General features: G+C 46.8%; 1 protein-coding gene across 1 annotated transcript in view; it reads right to left on the bottom strand.

The window, feature by feature from the left end:
* The window catches only part of NSF (N-ethylmaleimide sensitive factor, vesicle fusing ATPase), a 71,518-nt gene that overhangs the window by 11,455 nt on the left and 35,647 nt on the right, over window positions 1-24,416 (bottom strand). Inside the window, exons 5-8 of the mRNA XM_066587809.1 lie at window positions 11,686-11,852; window positions 9,332-9,439; window positions 8,063-8,138; window positions 2,671-2,826 (exon numbers count right to left, since the gene is read on the bottom strand). Coding sequence (XP_066443906.1) covers window positions 2,671-2,826; window positions 8,063-8,138; window positions 9,332-9,439; window positions 11,686-11,852 — 507 coding nt within the window. The remainder of the gene's footprint in view (window positions 1-2,670; window positions 2,827-8,062; window positions 8,139-9,331; window positions 9,440-11,685; window positions 11,853-24,416) is intronic.

The raw sequence follows: 24,416 nt of genomic DNA, 5'->3' as shown, positions 1-24,416 counted from the left end.
ATCAAAGGACCTCTGACTGCCGCTGCAGAGGAGTGTAAAAGATGGACAGAAAACCTTTTTCCTTCAGGCCTTGTTCATGAGGCGGAATATACCACAAATTTGACTCTGACCTCACATGGAATCCATACCAAATAAGAGGCAAATTAAGCATTTTCAACCAAGGAAGCTTTTTAGTCCCGATCCGGCCCTGTCGGCGATCACATGATCACTTGGTCCCATACAGGAAATGGCGCTACAACTTCCTGCATTCTCTACATGGCGCTTATTGAGCGCTATGTAGCCGGTAAAAGAGAAGCAGTGCAAAACCACTTTTGCCTTCTCCTTTGGGTCCTCGGCTATTTCTGCTGAGCACCAGACCCGCTCCATCAGCGATGCAGGATCCTTAATCTCATGCTGTATTGGTATGGTCAGCTGGGATCAGCATATGGTTATGGCATATGGTCCTTAATGGGTTAAAATGCAAAACCACAACAGAAATCCGAAGGTGGTCAGCCTCAGGTTTCTGCTGTGGATCATGTGGCAGATTCATGTCGGTTATGTCGAGCGAACGCTGCCCGAAAAGGGGTTTCTAAACAATTTAAAGAGTTATACAATTATCCCCCAGCCCCAAAGTAATCCTTTTCTATTTACTTATCGTGACACCAGTGCCCATGTCAGAGCTCCAGCCACATGTCATGTGACCCCCGATATCATTGAGTCTGGCCTGGTTGACGTTCTGTAAAAAGGTCAAATGGGCTTCTAATGTAGCGGTCCTGGTTTGTTTACGGGAGGTCACTCATGATGCCCCTTTTCAGGTCCTCATTTTGCCTGCAGCCATCATGTGGGTAAACCACCCCATCACCGCTGCAGCCAATGTACACAGAGCAGTGGAAGGACGAGAGCGGTGATGGGGAAGCAGCAGGGGAGCATTCTTTCATTTCACGGCAGCTAATGGCTTTGGGCTTGCAATTTACTTGGTCTGTTGAGCCGTACACACCATTACCAGAAGCCTGGTATAGGTTTGCACTTAGGTCTCGGTGCCAGTTGCCCCTATGCCACATGGAGGGACGGTACTAAAACCAAGTCTGAAGCCCCAGCATGTGGCGGTCGGACAACAATAATAACAGACGCCCCTCATGTTCTCTACTCACTGTCCGAAACCTCAGTACTATCCGATGTGTGATCTTACAGAAGTGCCTATTGATCAGTCCTGATCCCCAGTGTCAGCAGATTCCAGCAGCTGCCGCCCCGTCTATTAGCTGCCAGTGATGACAGCCATGTTTGGGTAGAAGAGGACAGCTGTCATCCCGGCCTAATCCCCTAATAATATGACCTTTTCCTGGGATGCAGGTGAGAATGTACAAGAAACACACAGTTCAAGGGAGATAAAGTCTACAAGACAAGCCTGCTGGAGGTGATGGAAGAGCGGGGAGACGGCAGGAGCGCCTTTTACTGGAAGCGAACTGACATTTACGACTATCAGCTTTGTCATTAGAGAGAACAGGTGCAGCCGAGTCCAAAAGCGACAGAATTAACCAAGTGTGGGCCATGGGGCACAAAAACCGACTTACCGGCAGGACTGGAGCGCATAAGAATCCATGCCGCTTGTAGTTCAGGTCAGGATACCTGCGGTCAGGCCGGGCCAGTCGTCTCCATTACAGTTGTATAGATGCGGCTGGAATACTCGATGGTGCTGGTGTACATTGGGGAAGTTAATATACTTATCCGCTGCTTCATTGAGGAGTCCGGTCCTGTCCACCGTTGTCCCTCATGACCTACAGTGTGACTGGCCGAAAGCTACAGACGACTGGAAGTCAAGGTCTCCATTCACTCTTAGGAGAGTCGCATTACGGCTCTCATTGGAATCAATAGAGAAAAAGTCATTTCCAGTCTGCTGTAGGATTCCGCTATTCCCACCGTGGGTCCCGTGGCACAACGGGGGACCGGAGCAGGACATGTCTCCTCAATGAAGCAGAAGTATATTAACCCTTTCCAATCCGGTATGACGTCTTCCTACATTCTGATTGAAGCTTGTACAGCTCCAATGTCAGAAGACGTCCGACAGGGTATTCTTACCGTCTATTGCCAGCCACTCCGCTGTCGGAGCCTCTCTGGCGCACACAAACTGGCTTTAGCCAGCAGATGGCACCGTTGTATAACTGCAAAAAGAGAAAGCCTTTTAGGAAACCCTGAATCCAAAATTGGATTGGAAAGGGTTAACTTCCCCAATGCACGATATATGACAAAAAATGATATATAAATTCCGAAGTGTCCATGTGTTGCTCAGGATACAATGCATGGAAAGGTCACTTTTGTTGCACCCCTTAATACCAATATACCTTATTTCACTGAGTCAATGGATATAAAATTAACCCCTTCATACATTATCCCAGCTGGTTACTCACATTAAAAGGGTTTTCTACGCAAATACTATTGATCAGCTAAGGTCCACAACTCGGGACCAGGGCAATCAACTGCTGTCAGTATACAGGGGTCAGAACGGAAGCTCTGACCCCTGTATACTGGCTGGTGCTTGTAACTACAGGAGTGGCCGTCATTGACTTTGATGACCTATCAGTATTTGTCTGGAATACCCCTTTAATGCTATTTATAAAAAGATCTGACGGGTCCCGACGATCCCATTGTGACGAATTCTGCTTCGCAGACTTTCACCATATTACAAACACTCACCCATCTGTTCCACAATCTCTGGTGGGAAGACCCTTGAAGCGAAGGCTCGTCTAAAGATGTCAGAGAACTCCTTGTCCAGGCCGCCGATCCCCATCTTCTCGAAGTTCCAGTCTGGGTTGATGATGGACTGACGGTCCTGTTTGGTCTTTGATTTGCCTATATGTGTAAAAGTAGAGACACAAATCAATACGGATATCCGTCCTGAGATCAGGAGGGGCCAAAAACCAGAAACCTCTAGAGGACATCTTACTGGGGAGGGACTGGGGTCTCCCGTTTCAGGGATTAGTGGAGGCCTTACCAGTCAGACCCCCAATGATCTACACACCTTAGAAAAAAAAGCAATCACCTAGGAGGAGTTATTGGAATGGAATAAAACCTTCTCTGTGATTGTAATGTTGATACAAGTGATTACGATATCAGAGCAAAAGGAGAATTCATTATGGAGAACTGACCCCTAGAAGGGGGGCTCTAGCACCCTATTGTACCGCCTCTAGCTTGGATACAAGATTTGATACGGGCGGGCATGGAGGTTCTAGTGCCCTGTTGTACCGCCTCTAGCTTGGATACAAAATTTGATACGGGCGGGCATGGAGGTTCTAGTGCCCTGTTGTACCGCCTCTAGCTTGGATACAAGATTTGATACGGGCGGGCATGGAGGCTTTAGCACCACCTCTAGCTTGGATATAAGATATGGAGGAATGCAGGTTCTATATGGTATCCTGCAGCATATTGGTCCACATTTGCTGTAACTGAGCCCCTAAATCATGCAAACTTGTAGGTTATTGGAAGTTGGCGTCCCAGATGGTCCCATACATGTACTATTAGTGATAAATCTGGTACCACTACTAGGGGTGACCGACTGTCGTATGCGATGCCCCTTAGACCATCTCACCAGCAGTGGGGGGCAGAGTACCGCTCCACAGCAAAGGCAGGATTAAGGCGCTCACTCAGAGGTCTCCAGACACGAATACGGCCATCGTTAGCGCGGGGACAATTCATGAATACGACCATCCAGCCTCTCCCATCCCAATAATGCGCCCCTCTCAGACTCTGGTAACGGGGTGAAATCTCTTCTCTGCGCCGTAGAGGCGTCTAGTGGCCAACAAGCTCTACACAAGCGGAAGAAGAGGTCACTACACACAAGGGGCCTCCGAGAGCCTTTTATAGGCCAAGGGGGAACCACTTTTAGGTCCTCAGGTAACAAGACCGTCCATCTAATCACCACAACTGTCATCATTTACAGATCTGCCTGAGATGGAACTGCAGGACGAGTTTTGCAGCAAAATGACAACTTCTTCTGGGGGGTGGACTGTTTTTGACAAAGTGTAAGTGATAGGCTAATGGCTAGAATACCCCTTTAAAGAGACTCTGAACAAAGATGGCCGCACCAGCCTCCTGCTACACTGTGAATTAGTAGAATATACCTGCTCTGACTGACCAGTGCCGCCCATGTGAGCAGTGCTGGCCAGTCAGAGCAGCAGGTAGGGACATGGGGTCCATTTACAAGGGACGACCTGTCGGGCAATGCGCTTTTACACGGGAGTGATCACTAAATGCAGGCGGAGCGGGCAGGAGATCCCTCCGGCCAACCACCTCCGTTTACAGTAATCAAGCAGTCGTTCATAGACGGACGTCCTGTTTACATGTGGTTGTCATGTGGTCTCTAGGTGTGCATAAACTGAATGACGAGTGAATTATCATTCAATCTGTGCACTAAACAATCATCGTTTGGATTCTGGCCGATTGTGGGAATCTGAACGATTTGTTAGCCGGTGCAAAAGGGTCCTTAGACGACCGACATACAGTGTGCATCACATCAGAAGAACAGGTCGGCCATCTTTGTTTGTTCAGGCCTAGAGATTGGCCTTAAGTCATCTCAGGCAATACTTCCATCCTGACATCCCTTCATTATATCCGGTTCTGGACAGCCAGGTGGCAGCCCACCCACCCAGCCACCACTACATCTATTACCCAGGATCAGTAGCATCCTCTGCACGGTGCTATAACCCCAGTCTCATATCATTGTATAAAAAGGCAGATTTGCCATTCGGCCCTCTAGGAAGGTAACGATCTTCACAAGTGCTTTACTCTCACTTTATTTTATAGGGGGCTATTTGTCAGCTCAAAAAAGGACCATAAATTCCCAGTGAAGTCATCCCTTGCGGATTGTATCTGACACACTGCCCTCTGCTGTCCATTGTGTGCAGTACCGTATCTGAGAACTGTGTCAACGCTGCCACCTACTGGTCAACTGAAGTAAAATATATCTATGTAATTAAACAACTGCAGTTATTCCCACTTGGGGCTCATTCACATCAGTGTTATACAACCATAAAAAAAAAGGATCTGTTAAAGGTGACCCTGTAAACTACAGGCCGGTAAGTCTGACTTCTATTGTGGGTAAAAATGTTTGAAGGTTTTTTAAGAGATGCTATTCTGGAGGACCTCAAGGGTAATGGCTGTATAACTCCATAACAGCATGGGTTTATGAGAGATCGCTCCTGTCAAACCAACCTGATCAGCTTCTATGAGGAGGTAAGTTCTAGACTGAGAAGAGTCGCTGGATCTTGTGTATCCGGACTGTGCCACATAAAAGGTTGGTATATAAAATGAGAATGCTTGGCCTGGCTGAGAATGTGTGTAAGAGGGTGAGTAACTGGTCAGTGATAGAAAGCAGAGGGTGGTTATAAATGGTATATACTCTGATTGGGTCACCGTTACTAGTGGGGGAACACAGGGGGCAGTAGTGGAGGGGGATGTGGCACCATTACTAGTGGGAAACCCCAAATGGCCAGTACTAGGTAGTGGTCACCGTTACCAATGGGGTACACAGGGGCCAGTATTGGGCCCTGTTCTTTTAATATATTAATGACTTGATAGAGGGACAGTAAAATATTAATATTTGCAGATTATACAAAACGAAGTAAAGTAACACGAGAGGACGGCATACGGCTACATATAGATGTGTATACGGCTACATATAGATGTGTATACGGCTACATATAGATGTGTATACGGTTGCAGAAGGTTCTGAATAAAATCGGGGGTCTCAGCAGAAAAGTGGCAAATGAGGTGTAACCGTGATAAATGTAAGGTTCTGCACACGGGCAGAGGAAATACGTGTCACCATTACACACTAAATGGGAAACCACTGGGAACACGGACATGGAAAAGCACTTGGGGATTTTAGTTAACCACAGTTTAGACCACACATGCAATATTGTTTTAGGCACTGGCACTCAAAAAGCACATGTCAAAGCTTGAACGAGTACAAAGGCGGGCAACTAAAGTAATAAATGGAATGGCCGGACTACAATACCCAGAGAGGTTCTGTAACATGAGGGTGCTTTAATAACTATGTATAAATACACGGGGGGACAATACAGAGATCTCCCATCATCTACTTATACCCAGGACTGTAACAAGGGGGCGCTCTCTACATTTAGAGGAAAGAAGGTTTCTACAGCGACATAGAAGGAGGTTCTTTACTGTAAGAGCAGTGAGACTATGGAACTCTCTGCCTGAGGACGTGGTGATGGCAAATTGGAGTTGGGAAGGACTTTTTTCCCGAAAATGAGGAAACTTGGCTTCTATCTCACAGGAGGATTTTTGCCTTCCTCTGGATCAGTACTGCAGGATAACAGGCCAAATTGGATAACTAAATTGTCATTTTTTTTACAGTCTTACATACTATGTTATTATGAAATGGATAGCAAACTGGAATTAAGGCACAAAAAAAATCCCAAAAACCGAAAGTATTGTTGCGATTTAACCCTTTTCAATCCAATGACAGGCCTGCCCCGACATCATCATTTTTCTCCACAGCTCCGATGTCGGGACAGACCCGACACTGCAGTGCAGGAGTGCATCTGCACCCGATCATCAGACACATCGCGTGCATATGCACTCCTGCACTGATCCTCATCAAGGACCCCCGAGGAGAAGGCAGAAAGGGTTAAAAACCCTTTCTGCCTTCTCTTTTACACATTACATAGCGCTATGTAATGCACGGAGATTCTGGCTGGCGATCATGTGACTGCCGGTGTCACCTCACCCCCAGCGGTCACATGAACGCCGAGTCGGGAGCCTGAAGGGAGAATGCGGAAGTATTACTTCCGCATTCCGACCGGCGATCATGTGACCACCGTTGTCACCTGACCCCCAGCTGTCATGTGATCGCCAAGCCGGGAGGCTGAAGGGAGAATGCGTAATACTTCCACATTCCCGCCCACGGTGTAGTGACCACCTGCACCCTCCTGAACTGTCAGATCAGGAGGGTGAAGGGAAAACATTTTTTCTCATCCATTCTCCCCAGCTCCAATTTATTTGGAGCTGGGGAGAATGGATTAGAAAAAATAAATGGATTGGAAAGGGTTAAAATAAATTACACACACACACACACTATAATATATATACACACACACACACACACTATAATATATATATACACACACAATATTTATATATATTATAACTGGTCCGTTTTGACATTAGAGGATGATTTTGTCCATCTTCTCTTCTGCGCATGCTCATTTAAAAACCAAGTCTGTTGAACAGAAACCTTTCCATTCATTAATAAAGGGTTCTTTCCAGTTTCCATCAGCAGAAAAAAAATTTTGATGGATCCATGAAATGGATCAGTTGAAGGAAAAGTTAAGCAGCGGATGCAAATGGAACCCATCTGTTCTGATCCTTTTTTACCGAAGCAATCTGTTTCCTTATGCTTTTAGCTGTAGTTTTACGATTTCGCATGCGTGCGGTGATTTAACAGATTTATAAACCGGAAGCCAGCCCAAGCGGATACAAACGGAATAGTTCCATATTGTGTCCATTGCTCACTCACACGAGATCCAGTTAAAGGATGAACTGCAACGGGGGAATAAAAACAAAAACCTGAAAGCCCATTTTGTCCGATTTCCCTTTTTTGGGGCAGAACAAAGTCCCGCACCTCAGTCTTTTCTTACCTTCACAGAAACAGAACCCGATGCGACAGAAGCAAAACTGACTGAAGTCCACTGACATGTGGGGATGTTACTAGATCCTTCTTTTCTGCTCTTCAGATGGAAGCAAAAAAGACGGACCGCTGATGTGAACGCAGACCTTCGTACGAGGTTTAGGACTGGATCAGACTTCAAGGATGGTGACCGGTGGGTTTTCTTCCCTATGCAGTACTAGCTCCGCATATTTACAGGTATGACCAGGAGAGGAAACCACTCCGCCCCCCCCCGCCCCCCGCATCATAGTAATGCCATCATAGGTAAGCCGACGGTGATCTCACTAGTAGATGCTACAACAGGGCTCCTCCTTAATAACCAGCCACCGTCCTCACACCGTAAGAGGTCTCCACTTCCCATATTCTATAATCCGTAACATTTTCGGTGTCCGTACTCACCGGTGAGGTTTAGCGAGGAGTTGTCGGCCTTCTCAAACACGACCTGACTGTTCCCCAAAACCAGACCTGCCTCGATCTGCAGAAGAGAACACATGCAATGAGCTACGGAGACTCGGCAATAAGGTAGAAGACGGACAGAGACCGCAGTCCTGACTGACACATATGAATAAGGCGATGGAGATCAGGGAATCCCGAACAGCACAGCATGTAGGATATTTAGGCAGCGTTCCCACGGGACGGAAACACTGTGGAATGTCAGCAGCGGGGCCGCACAAATTCAGCAAGATATCCGCAGTGGAAAGGCATCTTCAATACCCATGCCATTCAGTGCGGGTTTGAAGCAGCTTGCCCGCCTCTATTCCGCTGCGGCCATCTCTCCCTATAGATCAGAGGTAGCCCGCAGTGGAAACAGCAATACAATTGACATGCCGCGGCTTTGAACTCCATGCGGCATGTCAGTTTCAACGCGGCTTGGCCGCAGCGGACTGTCCGCAGCATGTAGATGAGATTTTGGCAAATCTCGGCCACTTTGCTGCTTAGTCTCAGGCTTAAGATTACAGGCGGAATTTCCGTGCAGGAAGTCGGCAGCCATTCCTCCCCGTGTGAACCCAGCCTAAAAAGAGTAAATTCCAATTTGCCACATGCTTGTTTTATCTACTGACTTTACATCAGCAGGAATAAAGCTGTGTTTACACGCAACGATAATCAGTTTAAACATAAATTGTCCCGTGTAAAAGGGGCATAAGATTCTTATTTAGCACAGCACCTGGTGGCCTACCCAACATAGAGGTAGAGCACATAGCTGGCATTAGACTATAGTGTGAGAATATACAGCACTAGACTGCTTTACATGCTTATCACAGATCCTACCTGCAGCCACCACTAGGGGGAGCTCACTGCAAACAGATCTATACAGTTCTCATTGAGCTCAATATTGGCTATACAAATTAATGGCCATACAAATTAATGGCCATACAAATTAATGGCCATTTAGATCCCCCTAGTGGTGGATGCCTGAACTTAGGCACATCATAAGCAACATATAGAAGCAGCTTTGCTAGAAGGGAAGGTCACAATTTTCAGGCAGGCAATGACACTAGAAGATGATGTGAAAAGCAGAAGAGTTCGAAGACTGGTGTCTTTATAATAGGTGGTTGAACAATGAGATTGTGGAACCCGGCGAGGACAATATAAGTAACAGGAAATGCATGAACGGTTATACATGACATCAGTACATGGGGTTAGAGACCCCAGAGCCATCAGCGGTACCTTCTGCTTCTTTCCACTAGACGGCTCCCCCTTCAGGATGCTGGGATCCATAGCCTCGATGTCTTTCACAACTAGTCCGAAAAGCTTCTCATTGAAGGTGAACACCAACTACAGAGGAAAACGTGGAGGAATGTAAATCAGTTGTACAGCAAAGAAACACATAGCTGATTTCTTCTAGAAACAGTGCCACACCTACCCACAGGTTATGTGTGGTATTGCAGCTCTGCCCCATTCACTTCAATGTACAGGGACAATGAAGGTATATAGATGTCCGCAGTATATGCAGTGTATGAGGCAGATTAAAGAGCCAAGCGCATTCCGTAAAAGGTGGGTACTGGCTGTCTGACAGCCGACACCAGCCCAAAACAATCACGGCTGTTAACCCTTTAAACGTCACTTTCAATTCTAATAGCAGCATTTAAATGTTCCCATAAATCAGGATTGAAATGTCCCAAATGGCCCCTCTGTGATGAATTCATCGAGGGGACGTCCAAGAGTCATGGCAGCCTGAGGTCTTCTGAAGGCGCCCAGGGCTACAGTGACTGCTTGCCTATTAGGATGTGCCTGTGGCACATCTTAAAAGGATGCCTGTTAATATACAATAGAACGCAATGTCGCAGTATTTAAAAAAATGCAAAGATTGGTATCGCTGCGTCCATAAAAGTCCAGTTCAATAATCACATTATTAATCCCAAACTGAACGTAGTGTAACCACGGGAACATAGTCACCAAATCCCGCCAGAAAACGTCATATACGCGTGTCAGACTACCGCATTCAGATGCAAGTGTAGTATACAAGTATTCGCATAAGCAAAAGACCGACCTATATTTATTTTCATGTTAGGAATGACGGATTCAGTTGTGCTTGTAGCATCCTTCACCTACGCCAATATACTCCGTGTATCTTCGTATACTACAGTTACATCTCAGTGTGATAGCTTGACGTACGTATACAACATTTTACAAACGTCTTGCGGGATTTGGTGACTGTTCCCACGGCTGTGCAGCCAAAGTGCCTGATGCTGAATGATATAGATGGCGCCATGTTGGATTTGCGCGCTGTGGTGAAGGCTGATCAGTGATGACGTAAGTGTATTACATTCATTTCCAGGAGGGGCCTCTGACTAATTCTACTTGAGTCGCCAATATGTCGATATATACCGTTTTTTTGCTTTATAAGGCGCATCGGATGAGGAGACGCACCCCTGTTTTAGAGCAGGAAAATAGAAAAAAAATATTCACCCAGAGAGACCGTGGCGGGCGATGGAGCAGAAGGCGGAGCTCCATGTCACAGCGGCGCTTGTTCGGCAGGAGAAAGGGAAGAGGCTGCTTGGTGGAGGCGGGGAAGCAGTAGTTCCCGCCTGCGCTCACCACCAATCAGTGGCACGTATGGGCGGCAGTGGGGAGGTGAGAAAACTGGTAAGTGATCGAACATTTGTTCGCGCGACCGCACGTTTAGACTCGCTATCAAATGCCGATGCAACGAATTTCGTCACGTCCTCTATATAAGATGCAGCGCCTGTTGGCTTAAGTCAGGCGGTTGACTCTTGCCATAATGGTGCAAGTAATATAGCGTGTTTCTGTATAAAATTACCCTTCTAATGATGGCTTTTATCCTTGACTAGTCAAGGGACATACATAGTCAGGGGATACAATTACTCCAAGGAACGGGGGTAATGAGGCGGATGACAGGCGTTATCCTGCTTGGTCATGAAAGGTACGGAGTCATGAGATACACAACCAATTCGAGAGCTTTCAAACTGGCAGCATTGGGATAGAGACTAGTCTCTCAATACAGCGCCTAAGCCTGCTCAGCCATGCTACCACCCAGGCGTCCATTGGCTGCGTCCTCCACGATTCCAGTGTCATTATTGCCCCCTGGTACTCGCCTGTCTTTAGTGAGGAAGGGAACCCTATAGGTGACGGGCTGCATATAAGTTAAGGCTTGAACGTGCCTCCTTTTCTTTGGGGGTAGGGCAGTCAATAGAACGGTTAACTCTGCTTTGTTTACCCACCTCAGTGGGGTATAGGGGAGAGTCCAGCCTCCCCGCTATTACCCCAAGTCCAGAAGGTGCTTGAAGTCCAGCGAGAAAATAAGTCTGCCTCCTATATCCACTAAGCTAAAACTGGTTGGCTTGGTGTCTGAAGGAGGGACATGGTTGGTAAGAGGGGCCAATACGTTTTTCTGCTTAGTGTCCGCCTCCTAGTGGCAGTAGCTGTAACCATGGTCAAAGCTGTATCCCCCCCATGATATGGAAGAGGAAGCTATGATTCATTGAAAAGTGGGATAGGAATGGCATACCAGAACTGCAAAACGTGATCGCCAGTCATGAAAGGGTTAAGCAGACATTTACCTGCTGCCCCACAGAGAAAGCTTGGTTATTGAATTGCTGGATAAACTCCCCAGCCATCCGATCTGTGTCATATGGGTTGGAGTCGACGCTCTTCTTCTGCAGGAAGTCTACCTCGATGGTCATGACTCCAACGCATTGCTTGGCCTTGTCGAAGTTGTACACCAAAACTAGAAATCGAGGAGAGAGTAGAGGGAAAAATATAAAAAAAGCACACTCTAATTAATCATGTGACCCTATTATATACAGAAATATAGCAATGGGGCTGGGTCCCATAGTAGAAACTATTACATCATATTAGGAAACCAGAAGAACACTGCCACCTAGTGGCACCTTTTCTATTTACAGTTAAAGGTTTACACAGTTGCTTGGAAATGGTTAAAGTTTTCCATTAGCAAAACACAAATGGCGCATCCTAAGCACAGGCAATCAATGGTTGATCGTTAGGGGTCTTCTCCAAGCTCTGTCATGTTGCTAGGCGTCAGACCCCCATAGATCAAACAGTAATAGTGAAAGTGAACATTATGGAGCTTCTCCACAGTTCATGTATGCCGGAGGGCCAGAACGGGGATCACACAGGAAATGAGAAAAACTTCTGGTGTTTAGAATATATTGGAGGTCATTGGCCATTCCCAACACGCAGGACAGACACCGCGGAGGCCTTTCCCAACTGCCAGAGGGTCCCTAGCCATCTCTTCCGACCAACTAATATATATATATGTGCGCCGATAGAGATCGGTGAGGGTTTGGCCTTTGCGTTACGAGCTGTAGTTTTTACATATGACTTTTTACATTTTTACTGCATTATTGGGAGGGTGAAACAAGTGACTAACAGACATATTGTGTAAACCAGAAGCCGACAGCCAAGGAGTGAGAGATTGCTCATTAGTCGCTAGTTGCTTAGTTTCAGCTCACTGAAGCGCAAGTGCTAATGAGCAACTTCTCGATCAGAGTAAACAGGCAATCGTCCATCTATTAACGACTGCCTGCTCAGAGTGCATGGAGGCGGTCGGAGTTTCCCAACTTCAGTCCTCAGGGACCCCCAACAGGTCATGTTTTCAGGATATCCTATAGTAAGAACGCCTGTGGCAATGTCTGAGGACTGACTATAATAACCTGTGTAAGGCTGGATTCAGACGACCGTATATCGGCTGGGTTTTCACGCCGGCCGATATACGTCGCCTCTCTCTGCAGGAGGGGAGAGCCAGGAGCAGTGCTCTGAGCTCCCGCCCCCTCTCTGCCTCCTCTCCGCCCCTCTGCACTATTTGCAATGAGGAGAGGCGGGACGGGGGCAGGGCTAATTCTCGTAATTTAGCCCCACCTCCTTTCATTGCAAATAGTGCAGAGGGGTGGAGAGGGGGTGGAGAGGAGGCAGAGAGGGGGCGGGAGCTCAGTTCCTGTTCCTGGCTCTTCCATCCTCCCCCCCCCCCCTGCAGATGAGGACACCGTATATCAACTCGGCGTGAAAACCGAGCCGATATACATTCGTCTGAATCCAGCCTAATACTGAGAAAATCCTGAAAACATGACCTGTTGGGGTGCCTTGAGGACCGGAGTTGGGAAACCCTGCTCTACTGGATCCGGCCCTGGACCCCTGTGTGTAGGTGAGTAGTGACTGGGGATTTCCATCGTGTTCACTTTGACTATAAAGGTTTGATCCGTTGGGCGCTGACCTCCAGCAATATTATATCATTTTGGTACCAACCCTCAGAAAAAAAATTATTGTATCATTAATCTTGCCTAATTAACGCTGTTAGAAAAAAAGCAAAGGCGAAATTGATGCTTTTTTTTTTCTCCCAGCATAAAAAAAAAAAATTTAAGTACTACAATACATTATATGTACCCAAATAATTGTACCAATGGGAACTACAGCTACCCATGCAAAAGCCAAGCCTCATGTGGCCGTATCTACAGAAAAAAAGCGCTAAAAAGCTACGGACTTTTCAAAAGTGGAGATGAAACCACCCCCCCCCCCCCCCCTCCGCCGACAAGACATTTTTTTATAAATAATTGTTGTGTCCTTGGGATCAAACAAGCTGCTTCATTAAGGGGTTAATTAACAACCAAGGAGCCTCCATCACATCTTCGTGTCATGTAGAGGGTTCACAACACAATCTGCATCTTCCTGAACCTACGGCTCAGACACAGGGGGGCCACAATGTCTATATAAGATCAGATCTAATGAATTAATTACACTTTGGGCAATCCTACTGCTTGAAGGGCCCTTGATGATAAGCGGATCTCAGTGTGCTCCGCTACCAGATCCCCAATGATCAGTTGTAATCTATGGGGGATGCGGGCAGTAAGTGTTCCATTCCCTGCAGCAGCACCACAGGGGAAATCTATTCCACAGTCCTCATTAGCAATATGGCCATCCTGGGTCCTCCGGAGCAACGCTCTTTGATGCTGCTCCTCGCTCTGGCTAATAGATGGAGGGTCCCGGGTGGTTTTCTAAACCAGCCAGCTCCAAACTAAAGGGTGGAGGAAGCGATCACGCAGATTTCCTCGCCTGCAGACGCCCTCGCTGAATCCTCTTTATGGATGCACTCTAAAACCTCTTAATGAAAGAAGATTGTTAGTGTTCTGGAAAGCCATTTGACTAATTGATTTGATTTCTCACCGGGGCCTTTAGACCCGTCCGTGCGCAGCTTCAGGTGCCGTTATGTAACTTTAATTCAATGGCAAAGTAAGCAGAACACCTGAGGCGAGCGAGGAACGACGCAGGCAGCGCCCTCCATAGGGGAGAACACTGGACTACCTGCTCCACGAGATTAAAGGGGTCGGCCCAAAAGGCAGAACTAGGTCTCATGTAGATCAATACTTGTTTCAATTCAAATATTTTAAAAGAATAATCAATAATTAATTGATGGACGTCCCAACAAAGAATAAAGTGAACAATATTCTGCTGGTGGAGTCTCTGTGTACATACATTACTTATCCTGTACTGATCCTGAGTTACATCCTGTATTATACTCCAGAGCTGCACTCACTATTCTGCTGGTGGAGTTACTGTGTACATACATTGCTTTTCCTGTACTGACCCTGCATTACATCATGTATTATACTCCAGAGCTGCACTCCGTATTCTGCTGGTGGAGTCACTGTGTCCATACATTACTTATCCTGCACTGATCCTGAGTTACATCCTGTGTTGTACCCCAGAGCTGCACTCACTATTCTGTTGGTGGAGTCACTGTGTACATACATTACTTTTCCTGTACTGATCCTGAGTTACATCCTGTATTATACCCAAGAGCTGTACTCACTATTCTGCTGGTGAAGTCACTGTATACATACATTACTTTTCCTGTACTGATCCTGGGTTACATCCTGTATTATACCCCAGAGCTGCACTCACTATTCTGCTGGGAGAGTCTCTGTGTACATATACACATACTCCACCAACAGAATAGTGAGTGCAGCTCTGGAGTATAATACAGGATGTAACCCAGGATCAGTACAGGATAAATAATGCAAAAAGTCATATCACCCCAGCGCCCAGTACAGAATAAATACCAAAAGTTTCTTACTTTTTTATGTAGATTACACACAGAAAAGGGGTGTTTCACGGTGACCCCCGGCCTTTTCTTCCCCCTCTACGATTAGTGTATTTTTGTTTCTAATGCCATTACATTCCTAAGTAAATATTTGGAGGGAAGACTTTCGGTCTCCGTGTAAACAAACCCCAAATCCCTGCATTAATGATGGTGCCGGCAACCTTCCACTAAGCTTTCTAGAGTGCCTGAAAACCAGTCCAGACCCAACAGTCCTCACCGTTTGCTACAATGGTCTCCGGTTTGGCAATCCTAAAAAAAAAACCCTTCCTAAACATACTGGCTTATAATGTATCACCCTCTGATATCCTCCAGCCCTCACACACCAACTCCTTCTAGACACGAGCGCCAAGATGAAGCCCGAGGTCCGGCGATCAGTTCTACTTGTTTCCTGGAAGCGCTTCACTATTTGATGCTGATTTTATGCTTACAACTGGGATTTCAAAGAACATCTGATAGTCCAGACTATTTGTTAATCCAGACTCAAAGCCATTCTACACCAATTACAGTACAAGAGCCGCTTCCAGGTGGGTGGTAAACCCAGAAGCCACGGTGTAGGACGATGCTGCCGATCAGCGCCTGGGCTGCTCAGCATATAGAGTTCTATCACCATGGCAACCGGAATCTTCTCATCTCACCGAAAAGACACAATGTCTTCAAAGCAGCGACTCCCCTGAGTTATGTCAGAGGACAAGCGAAATCAAAAACCGGTGTAAGCTATAATATCTTAACTCCTAGGAGGAAGGACGGATGAAGGAGCACAAAGCTCCGGAGCGAAGACATTTGTAGATACACATCAGAGATCGGACAGAAGACGACATCATCCTTGAAGGGAGAAAAGACAAAATGCAACGTGGGCACGCACAGGGTTAATGATCATACATAAGGCTCCTTGGAGAAAGAAGTGCTGCAGCTTCCAGAGTATTGGTCTGTATGCTGGGAACATTTATGGCTGCTCATAAGCAGTGCCCCTGGCACTAGAAGACCGGCATATGGCCGTGCCATGCTTCGTGCGGGCACCGCCCTGTGTCTCCCTCGCCACGAAAACAATATTTCTTTCTAACTGCGACATCAGCCTTGAGGAAGCGCTGCAAAACGCGGCCATTAATGAGTTATTTAATATATTGTTACATCGCCGTCCAACAACGTGCGGCGTGAATCACGAGGTCGGCGGCCCGCGGGCGTCACGTTTAGTACTGAACACAGCAATTTGCTGTCACGAGCCTTCGGGTTTTATCAGTAGATTTAATGCAATCGGACACGATATCTCCAGATTTAGCCTTTAAAGGCGCGGTAAGGTCTGCGGCACACAGCTGTTTGCGCATGCGATACAAAGCGAATACAAAAAGTACGGTAAAACACGCACGCGCAAATACGCAAATCCCATTGGGCAAATAGGTGTCTTATACCCGTTCTACTGTATTTTTGATTGGAGTTTTGTTGAATGTAAGCTACCGTTCCCTGTTATCAGCCATTTCATGCTGGGGAGATTCCGACTGGCAAGAAGACCATAAAGATCGCTGTCTGAAGATTGATTATTATACTCTCCAGCGTTCTAAGACCGATAGTCAATAGTCTTGCAGCGTTCCGCCTGCGATGCGGCAAATGTGTTTGGCGGCATTTACACGGGCAATTTTCTTGTTGGGAGATGCACAAAAATCGCACGAAAATAAAAACCCAAATGAGTCTCTTTACATGCCCAGTTTTCCTGTCGCAGCGATGCTGCGGGATGGAAGCAAGTAGCAGGTTTTATTTTTCTGAGACTTCGCGGAGAACAGGCCAATTAATTCCTATGAGCAAGTTAAAAAAAACTCCGCGCACGCGACCGTTTCGTGCGATTTTGACATTTTCCTATTGAAACATGCGATTCTCATTTTGCGCGGCATTTTTTTCATAAAACGCATCCCACTCACAAGCGCAATCGCAGGTTTAGGAGGGCGAGATTGGTCTGAGTATCTCAAACAGATATCGCACTCCCCCGCAGAAACACAGGGGGCGTTCAGATGAACAGTCATCCACACAGTCCAAGCCCACCACCCTGGCATGGAGAAGGGGTAACCCTCTACAACACGCGGCTTGTCATGATGGGACCGTTCCTTTAAAAGGGTTTTCTGGGTCTCCTTCTGATAGGTGATGAAAATCAGATTTATGGGAGTTCGATTCCTGACACCCACTCTGATGTTTGAAGGGGTCATGGTACTTCTACAAACACTTCACTGTATACCGGGAACTGCACCGTATATTGTGTAGCCGCTGCGCCAGATACTGCAGCAATCCCATTCGCTTATATAGCACAGAATGGCCATGTGACCGACGAACGTGACGCCACAGGCGGCAGGGTTTGCATGAGCGCCGCGGTCCCTGCGGACAGCTGTTTGGGGAGATGTCCAAAGTCACTATCCAAGTTCTGGAGGAGTCTTAACTTTTCTAATTACTCAAACAAAACCAACACTTCTGTCCGACGAGAAGGACGACAACTTCAAAAAGGGACACCATCTTCATCCATACAAGTACATTATGGGATCAAAAGGTGAAGGGATGCGGCGTTCAGGGTGCTGCGCTTCATACTCACTGGATGCCCCTGTTCCTGCGGTGTCCCTGCGACATTGGTGCGCACAAGCAATGTGACTCTTTCTGTGCATGCACCGTCCATAGAGATGAATGGGAGGTGTGTGCGCACGCGCCAAATCTGTGGGGATACAGCGCAGGACCGGAGCACCCAGCGAGTAGGAATCCCCCCGTTCCCCACCTGTGAGTCAGATTACAGTCTTTATAGTTGCAGTGTCCCTTTAACAGCAGCCTGACCTGAAGGTTCAGGACCGCGGACAGCTCCGCCACATTACTGCAGCACACTGCGGCTCCGTTCTTGCTGTCCTAGCGCTTTCCTTCCTAGGAGGTCGGCGGTGACATTGTCACAGGCTCGAGTACTTGGAGAGAGATCAGCCGCTGTCTTGGGTTGCAAATGCAACATTAATGAGCAAACACCTAAAATCAATCTGAATGCTGATCAGCGGCGCTGAAGGTCAGTGGAGACGGTCGCCATGTCTATACTAGGGCTTTACTCCCGAGGCATCGGAGATGTCCCCGGAAGGACAAGTAGTCAACGGGGGAGTCAAAGTGCCTCAGCTCTTCAGGTCTACGGACAGCTTGGTCCGTCTACAGCTCCTGTGCATCGAAAAAGAAGAAGCAGCAATTCTGCAAACGCCAATCATTACTAAAGTCCTGCTATTTTGCAGACCTATGCAGTGTGATCCCGCGGTCATCCTCTCCTCCATCGGACCCCTACTTCTTGCTAATATACCAAAACATGATCAAGTAGGGACCGGATGGGAATATTCCTGCAGAATCAGCTTGTTTGCCGCCTGCTAGCATGGAGGTGCACAGGTCAGAATGGCAGCTGTACCCGTAAAACCATCTACCGAGTTTTCCCGAAAATAAGCCCTAGCTAAACTACATGGAAAAAAAACAATACTCACCTAGCAGTCGGTGTTTGGGTCCCTCGCACTGGGCTGCGGCGCTGCTGCAGGCTTCCGTGTCCTCCGGGCACACCGACAGAGCAGTTCTTCTTGGTAGCGGGGCTTGAATATCCCGCCTCCAGCAAGCTAATACTTTGATTGGTTAATCGAGCGCCGGCTTACATTGGCTGATGCAGCGCTCGATTAACCAATCACAAGCATTCGATGAATGGCTGTGATTGGTTAATCGGGTGCCAGCTATCATTGGCTGACGTGGCGCTCAATTAACCAATCAGAGGAGTAGCTTGCTGGAGGCGGGGTATTCAAGCACCGCTACCAGGAAAAACTGCTCTGTCGGCGTGCCGGAGGACTCGGAAGCCTGCAGCAGCGACGGTGACCATTGCGAGGGACCCAAACACTGGCTGGTAGATAAGTATTATAAGACACCCCCCAAAAATAAGACAGTGTGCCTCTTGAGACAAAAATTAATATGACAGTGTCTTATTTTTGGGTAAACACTGTAGTACTGCACCGCAGCTCTTCTTGGACTACCAGTTGCACACAATGCCTCAGTAGTCCATGACACTGCCCACCGCTATCCGATTGGTCATGTCTGCTCACATAAACAGCACCAACCAATCCTAAAGCAGCGAAAACAGATTACCAATTTACAGCGTCCGTCCGATAGTCAGAAAAGTGCTGCAGTTAATATTGCCCCCGCCCTCCGGCCCTGGTGAAGAGGGATGCTTTAACGACGACTTGAAAGGTTGCGTCATGCTTCATTGTAGCCATCTTGGAGCAATCAAGAAAATATGGTTGTAAACGTGTCCATTCCTTTGAAGGCCATGTTCACATGGAGTGTGACATCAAATCTGCATCTGAAACCTATTTCTTTCAATGGGGTATTTGACAGATTCCTCCCCCCACGAAATCCACGCTGAGGGAAAAGAAAAAAAAAAGTGACACGTCCCTTTAAGGGACTCAACGTTAGAAAATCTGCATGTGGATCTAGGCTGAAATCAAAATCGGTGTCAGAAATCTACAGCAACCACGGGGAGTTCAGACATGGATTTTCACTAAAATCCAAACGCAGTAATTCATACGGTGGAATGACCGATATTTCCACAAGGATTTGGCCACTAAAACCCAAAGCAGAAGTTTACAGCCGAGCGAGGATCTCCGCTGCAGCTATGGCTGCCGAGTGACCGCTGATCTAATGGGCAAATCAGCATTCAGAATTCTTTTTTTTGCACTCAACGCTGAAATCCGCGCCGCATAAACTACGCCACGGATTACCTTTAAATATAAGAGGATGCAGATTTGCTGTGAAATTTGACACAGAATCAGCAGCGATGCAGGAAAAAAGTCGTGACCTGTCCCTATCTTTGGGCGTGCTCTCACATCGCGCTGCGTGCTAGGTGCACCCAAGGGTGATGCAGGGTTACCCAGTGAGAGGAATTGCCAACTCTGTGATCCTCTGCCACGGCTGACAGCCGACGGGAGGATCGCTACTTCCCCGAAGTGATCTGGGATCTTTTTGATTCAAAAACACCTGGGATCCGTGGAGAAACTGCACATTGTTGAGTGCGATATCGGGCAGAGTTTCGCGGCCGGTTATCGCAGTCGCCCGTGTGAAACTAACTTATAAGAGACGTCATCATTCCTGACAAAGCCTCCGTAAAAACTTACATTCCCCATGAGATAACAAGTCTGGAACATCTTTTCTTAGCACTCATTTAGACTTGACGATTTTCACTCAAAATTCGTTCAAAGGACCAAAAATAAGTGACAATCGTTACATGGAAATGCGGACATCGCGCACTTTTCGTATTTCATATTTTAAAGGTGAACTTAAAATCCATTGTTCAGCCACAGAAAGATAAAGAGTCTCTCAATGTACTGCAGGCTGTGTTCTCCACAGAAGCTGGGAGATTACATTGTAACCTGCCAGCAGCCCCCAGGAGAGCAATGTAGCTGGATATGTGATTAATCACATGCTGGGCTCTACAAACAGCTCCTGGAGGCCCTTTTACATGCAAATGAAGATGATAGAGTTAATGGAAATGTAACACTTTATGCCAAAAGATCAGTAAAACTTTCAATCATTTGAAATATTATCTTTGCATGTAAATGGGCCTTTAGACCTGCGTGTTGTGCTGGTTGTTTTTAACTCATTTTGGAAAGAATAAAGTTGACAACTGGGTGTTACCATTCCGCTTGTCAACTCTGAGTCCCAGCACAATGAGCCCTTGTGCCATCACTGCGAAGAAACACTCTTGTGAAGGGGAATGGTAAATGTTCAGTTATCAATTTATTCATAGATTTTCCAGGAGGAACAACAGAGGAACAGCAGAGTTCTGAGTAAAGATGCTACAGAAGTGTTAATTGGTATTTTCCATGAAATAACAGACCGGCCTGTTAGGGAAGGAATCGACATTTGTTTTTTAATCAAAGCAGACCTCTCTAAACGAGCGGCAGCGATCACAAGAATACATCTGGCAACAGATGGAAGGCAACAAAACACAAAAAGACAACTAAACTGTATTTATCATCTGCTTAAAAACAAACCGATCTGCAGATTAACAAACATGCCGTGGGTGAGATCACCTTGCCCGCCCAGCCACGCCTGAATTTGACAGGAGTTTCTGCAGAGCCATCTGCTGCCCACGGAGCGCTCGGCACAAGCCCCACGTGGGCACCGCCATATGTCAGTGACTGCATGCGGCAATGGGCTCCAGCTCTGATCGCCAGGTCATTGCCTCACTGCTAGACCCACTTTCACCTCATCAGCCGCCTGCAATCAGTTCTTCAGATTACAGGTTATAATCTCTGCAGCTCATCGCATGTAAACTCCTGAGGGGGGGGGGGGGGCATTATGGAGTTCTCAGGACGCTGCCTGCATTTATACTAAGACTTTGGAATCTTCATGTTGGACACTTAATCTTTATTTCATAAATCTGCTTCCCTTCTCCTAAAATTATACTTCGTATTAGTGGATTAGCCCCTTCAGGCTGCAGCCTTTTGGTATTTTTACACCCCCACTTTTAAATAAATAGATAAACTTTTACTTTTTAGGCGAGTCCGCTCCTCGAAGGATAGTTTTTAAATAAAGGACAAAAAAAAACAAAACACAAAAACACAATTTGCCATTTCTGGAAAGCTTGTGCTCTTTCCATCCCCCCCCCCCCCCCCCCGCCCCCGCCCAAAAAAAAATAAAAAAATCAGATACTATATGGTTTCTTTTGGGGTTTTTTTTAATAGGTATGGGGAAATGTTTTTTTTTTAAATAAACTTTTACTACCTTTTATTTTTTCTAGTCAATAAAACTTTATTTAACTCACATTATTTTTTAGTCCCCATTGGGAAATTGAACTTGCAATCATTTGATCGCTCACTGTGATGCAATCCTAGAGTATTGCCTTATACCAGGTTCTGACAGTCTATCCTGCCTGTAATATAGCCCATTTTCTATATCACTACATTAATGTCAAAAAGTGTGTTCGGAAATATCAAGTCAAATTAAAAGGGTTGTCAAGGATCAAAAAAACATGACCGCTTCCCTCCAAAAACAGCGCAATACCTGTCCAAGTGGTACTGCAGCTCAGTTCCTTCACCTCAATGTAGCTGGGCAGCAATACCAAAATCAACGCACAGGTGTGGCGCTGTTTTTGGAAGAAAGCAGCCCTGTTTGGAATGGGTTAATGTGCCGCCATACTAGTCACACAAAGCTTAGCACTCAGTGACGGTACAATACCCCAGAGGATCTATTCAATTCACAAATAAAGCTCCCCCCCCCCCCCCCCCCAACCAGCGGCTAACAGGCTAATAAAATATGAGCATTAAGCCGAGGGAGCCGGGGCATCAGGGAGGGATTATTTATAGTACGCACAGACATCCTTAATTCCCCAGCGCCTCAATTATTAAGCGCGCAGCCGGAAACTGCCTTCTGGTTCAGTAAGGCAAGCAACGCAGGATTAATGCGAGGGAGCCACCGAATGACGGACATAACGCTCTGCGCTTCAGATTGTAAAGCCATAGTGAGAACACGTGACACGTACATAACGGTATACCGTCACAGCGGTGGTACGTGCCACAAGCACCATACAGGGACAGAACCTACAGCCGCACAATAACCAGACCTTAATGCCAACATCTCAGCCTATTTTACAGATCGATCACTGAGGCTTCCCCATCTTAAGGATTACCCATCCCAGCAACCTTCATAAAATCAGACTCATTACCCCCTCCCCCCCCTCCCCACGTCCTGCCATATCTAGACAGAGCAAATTCAAAGTGGCAGCATGTATACACCGAATGGCCAATTTATTAGAGTCCCCGGTCCTTTCATGACTCGAGCTTTCCTGTATGGAAATTCTCCCGTGACCCCGGAGTGAAGCAGAAAGTCACGTGAGGAGTTTTCTGTGGATCAATTTCAGTGTGAATCCACATTAGATGGGAAAATCCAGCGATCTGAGCGACTTCCAACGAGGCCGGTCATCGGTGCTAGACTAGCCGGGGCCGGGATGACACTGCCGTGGGGTTTTCAAACGCTGGAGAGTATACAGAGAATGGCGAGATCAAGGAAAAACATCAGTGAAAGGGGATTGTGTGGACAGAAACAACTTGTTAATGAAAGGGGTCAGAGGAGGATGTCAAGAATCATCCTAATGAACAGGCTCTGTACAGTCAGGCAAATTGCAGGCAAACAACACTGGTGCTCCAACTAACGTGTCCGAATGCAAAAATGGACTATAACGCCACATGACAAGTTCCAGCGCCATTGAGTCCAAGAAAAACAGAAAGACGAGACTCCAGACGAGCCCAAAAACTGGATCACTGAGCCGTGAAAAAACATTGACCGGTCAGATGAATGTAGATTTCTGTTGCATCGTGTCGATGAAAGGTCAGAATTTGGTGGCAGCAGCATGAATCGATGACCCCTTCCTGTCAGGCTGGTAGAGTACCCTCTGATATCTGTGAATGGGAGACCATGCCGAATTGCTGCGGTTCTGAAGGCCAAAGTAGATCTAACACACTACTAGATGGGGGTCTCTAATAAAGAGGCCATTCAGTGCTTAACTATACAGAAATAAAATTAGGTTTACAGTCTGGAATATATACTGACTTGTTATCAGTTACAATCCTGGGCTGGATTATAGGTGTTGTGCAGTATGTATCTCATGATCTGTCCTTACAGGGGTTATCCAATTATAAACTATCGATGGCCTATCCATACTCGAGGTCATCAAAAGTAGAAACAGTGGGGGGGTCTGTCATCTGGGATCCCTGCTACTTAGCTGTTCTCTGTGGCGGTGTGCTTGTGTACTGAGACCATTTCTGCAGGAAGTGGACAGCTCCATTCTCACTGCAGTGGCCAAGCTTGATATTAAAGGTATTGAAGTGATTGGACTGTAATACTAAGCCTAGCCACCGCAGTGGGAACGGAGCTGTCCACTTTCTGCAGAAATCAGCTCCCAACACAAGCACACCGCCACAGAGAACAGCTGATTAGCAAAGGCCTCAAGTGGCAGATGCCCACTAATCTGCTATGGACAACCTATCCTCTGGATTGGCCACCAAATTATAAGCGGACCACCCCTTTAACATGACTGGTTGAGATCCTGTCGTCTGGTTTTTTTTTTTCTCCAGTCTCTTATCGCTCACTACTGATGTGAATGTGGCTCGCTGAAGCAGCTGAAGGCAGAGATGGTATCTAACATTCATC

This window comes from Eleutherodactylus coqui, chromosome 13 (genome assembly GCF_035609145.1).
Source record: "Eleutherodactylus coqui strain aEleCoq1 chromosome 13, aEleCoq1.hap1, whole genome shotgun sequence".
NCBI lineage: Eukaryota > Metazoa > Chordata > Amphibia > Anura > Eleutherodactylidae > Eleutherodactylus > Eleutherodactylus coqui.
The sequence above is the reverse complement of the archived record's forward strand: the minus strand, read 5'-3'. Positions and strand labels throughout refer to the sequence as shown.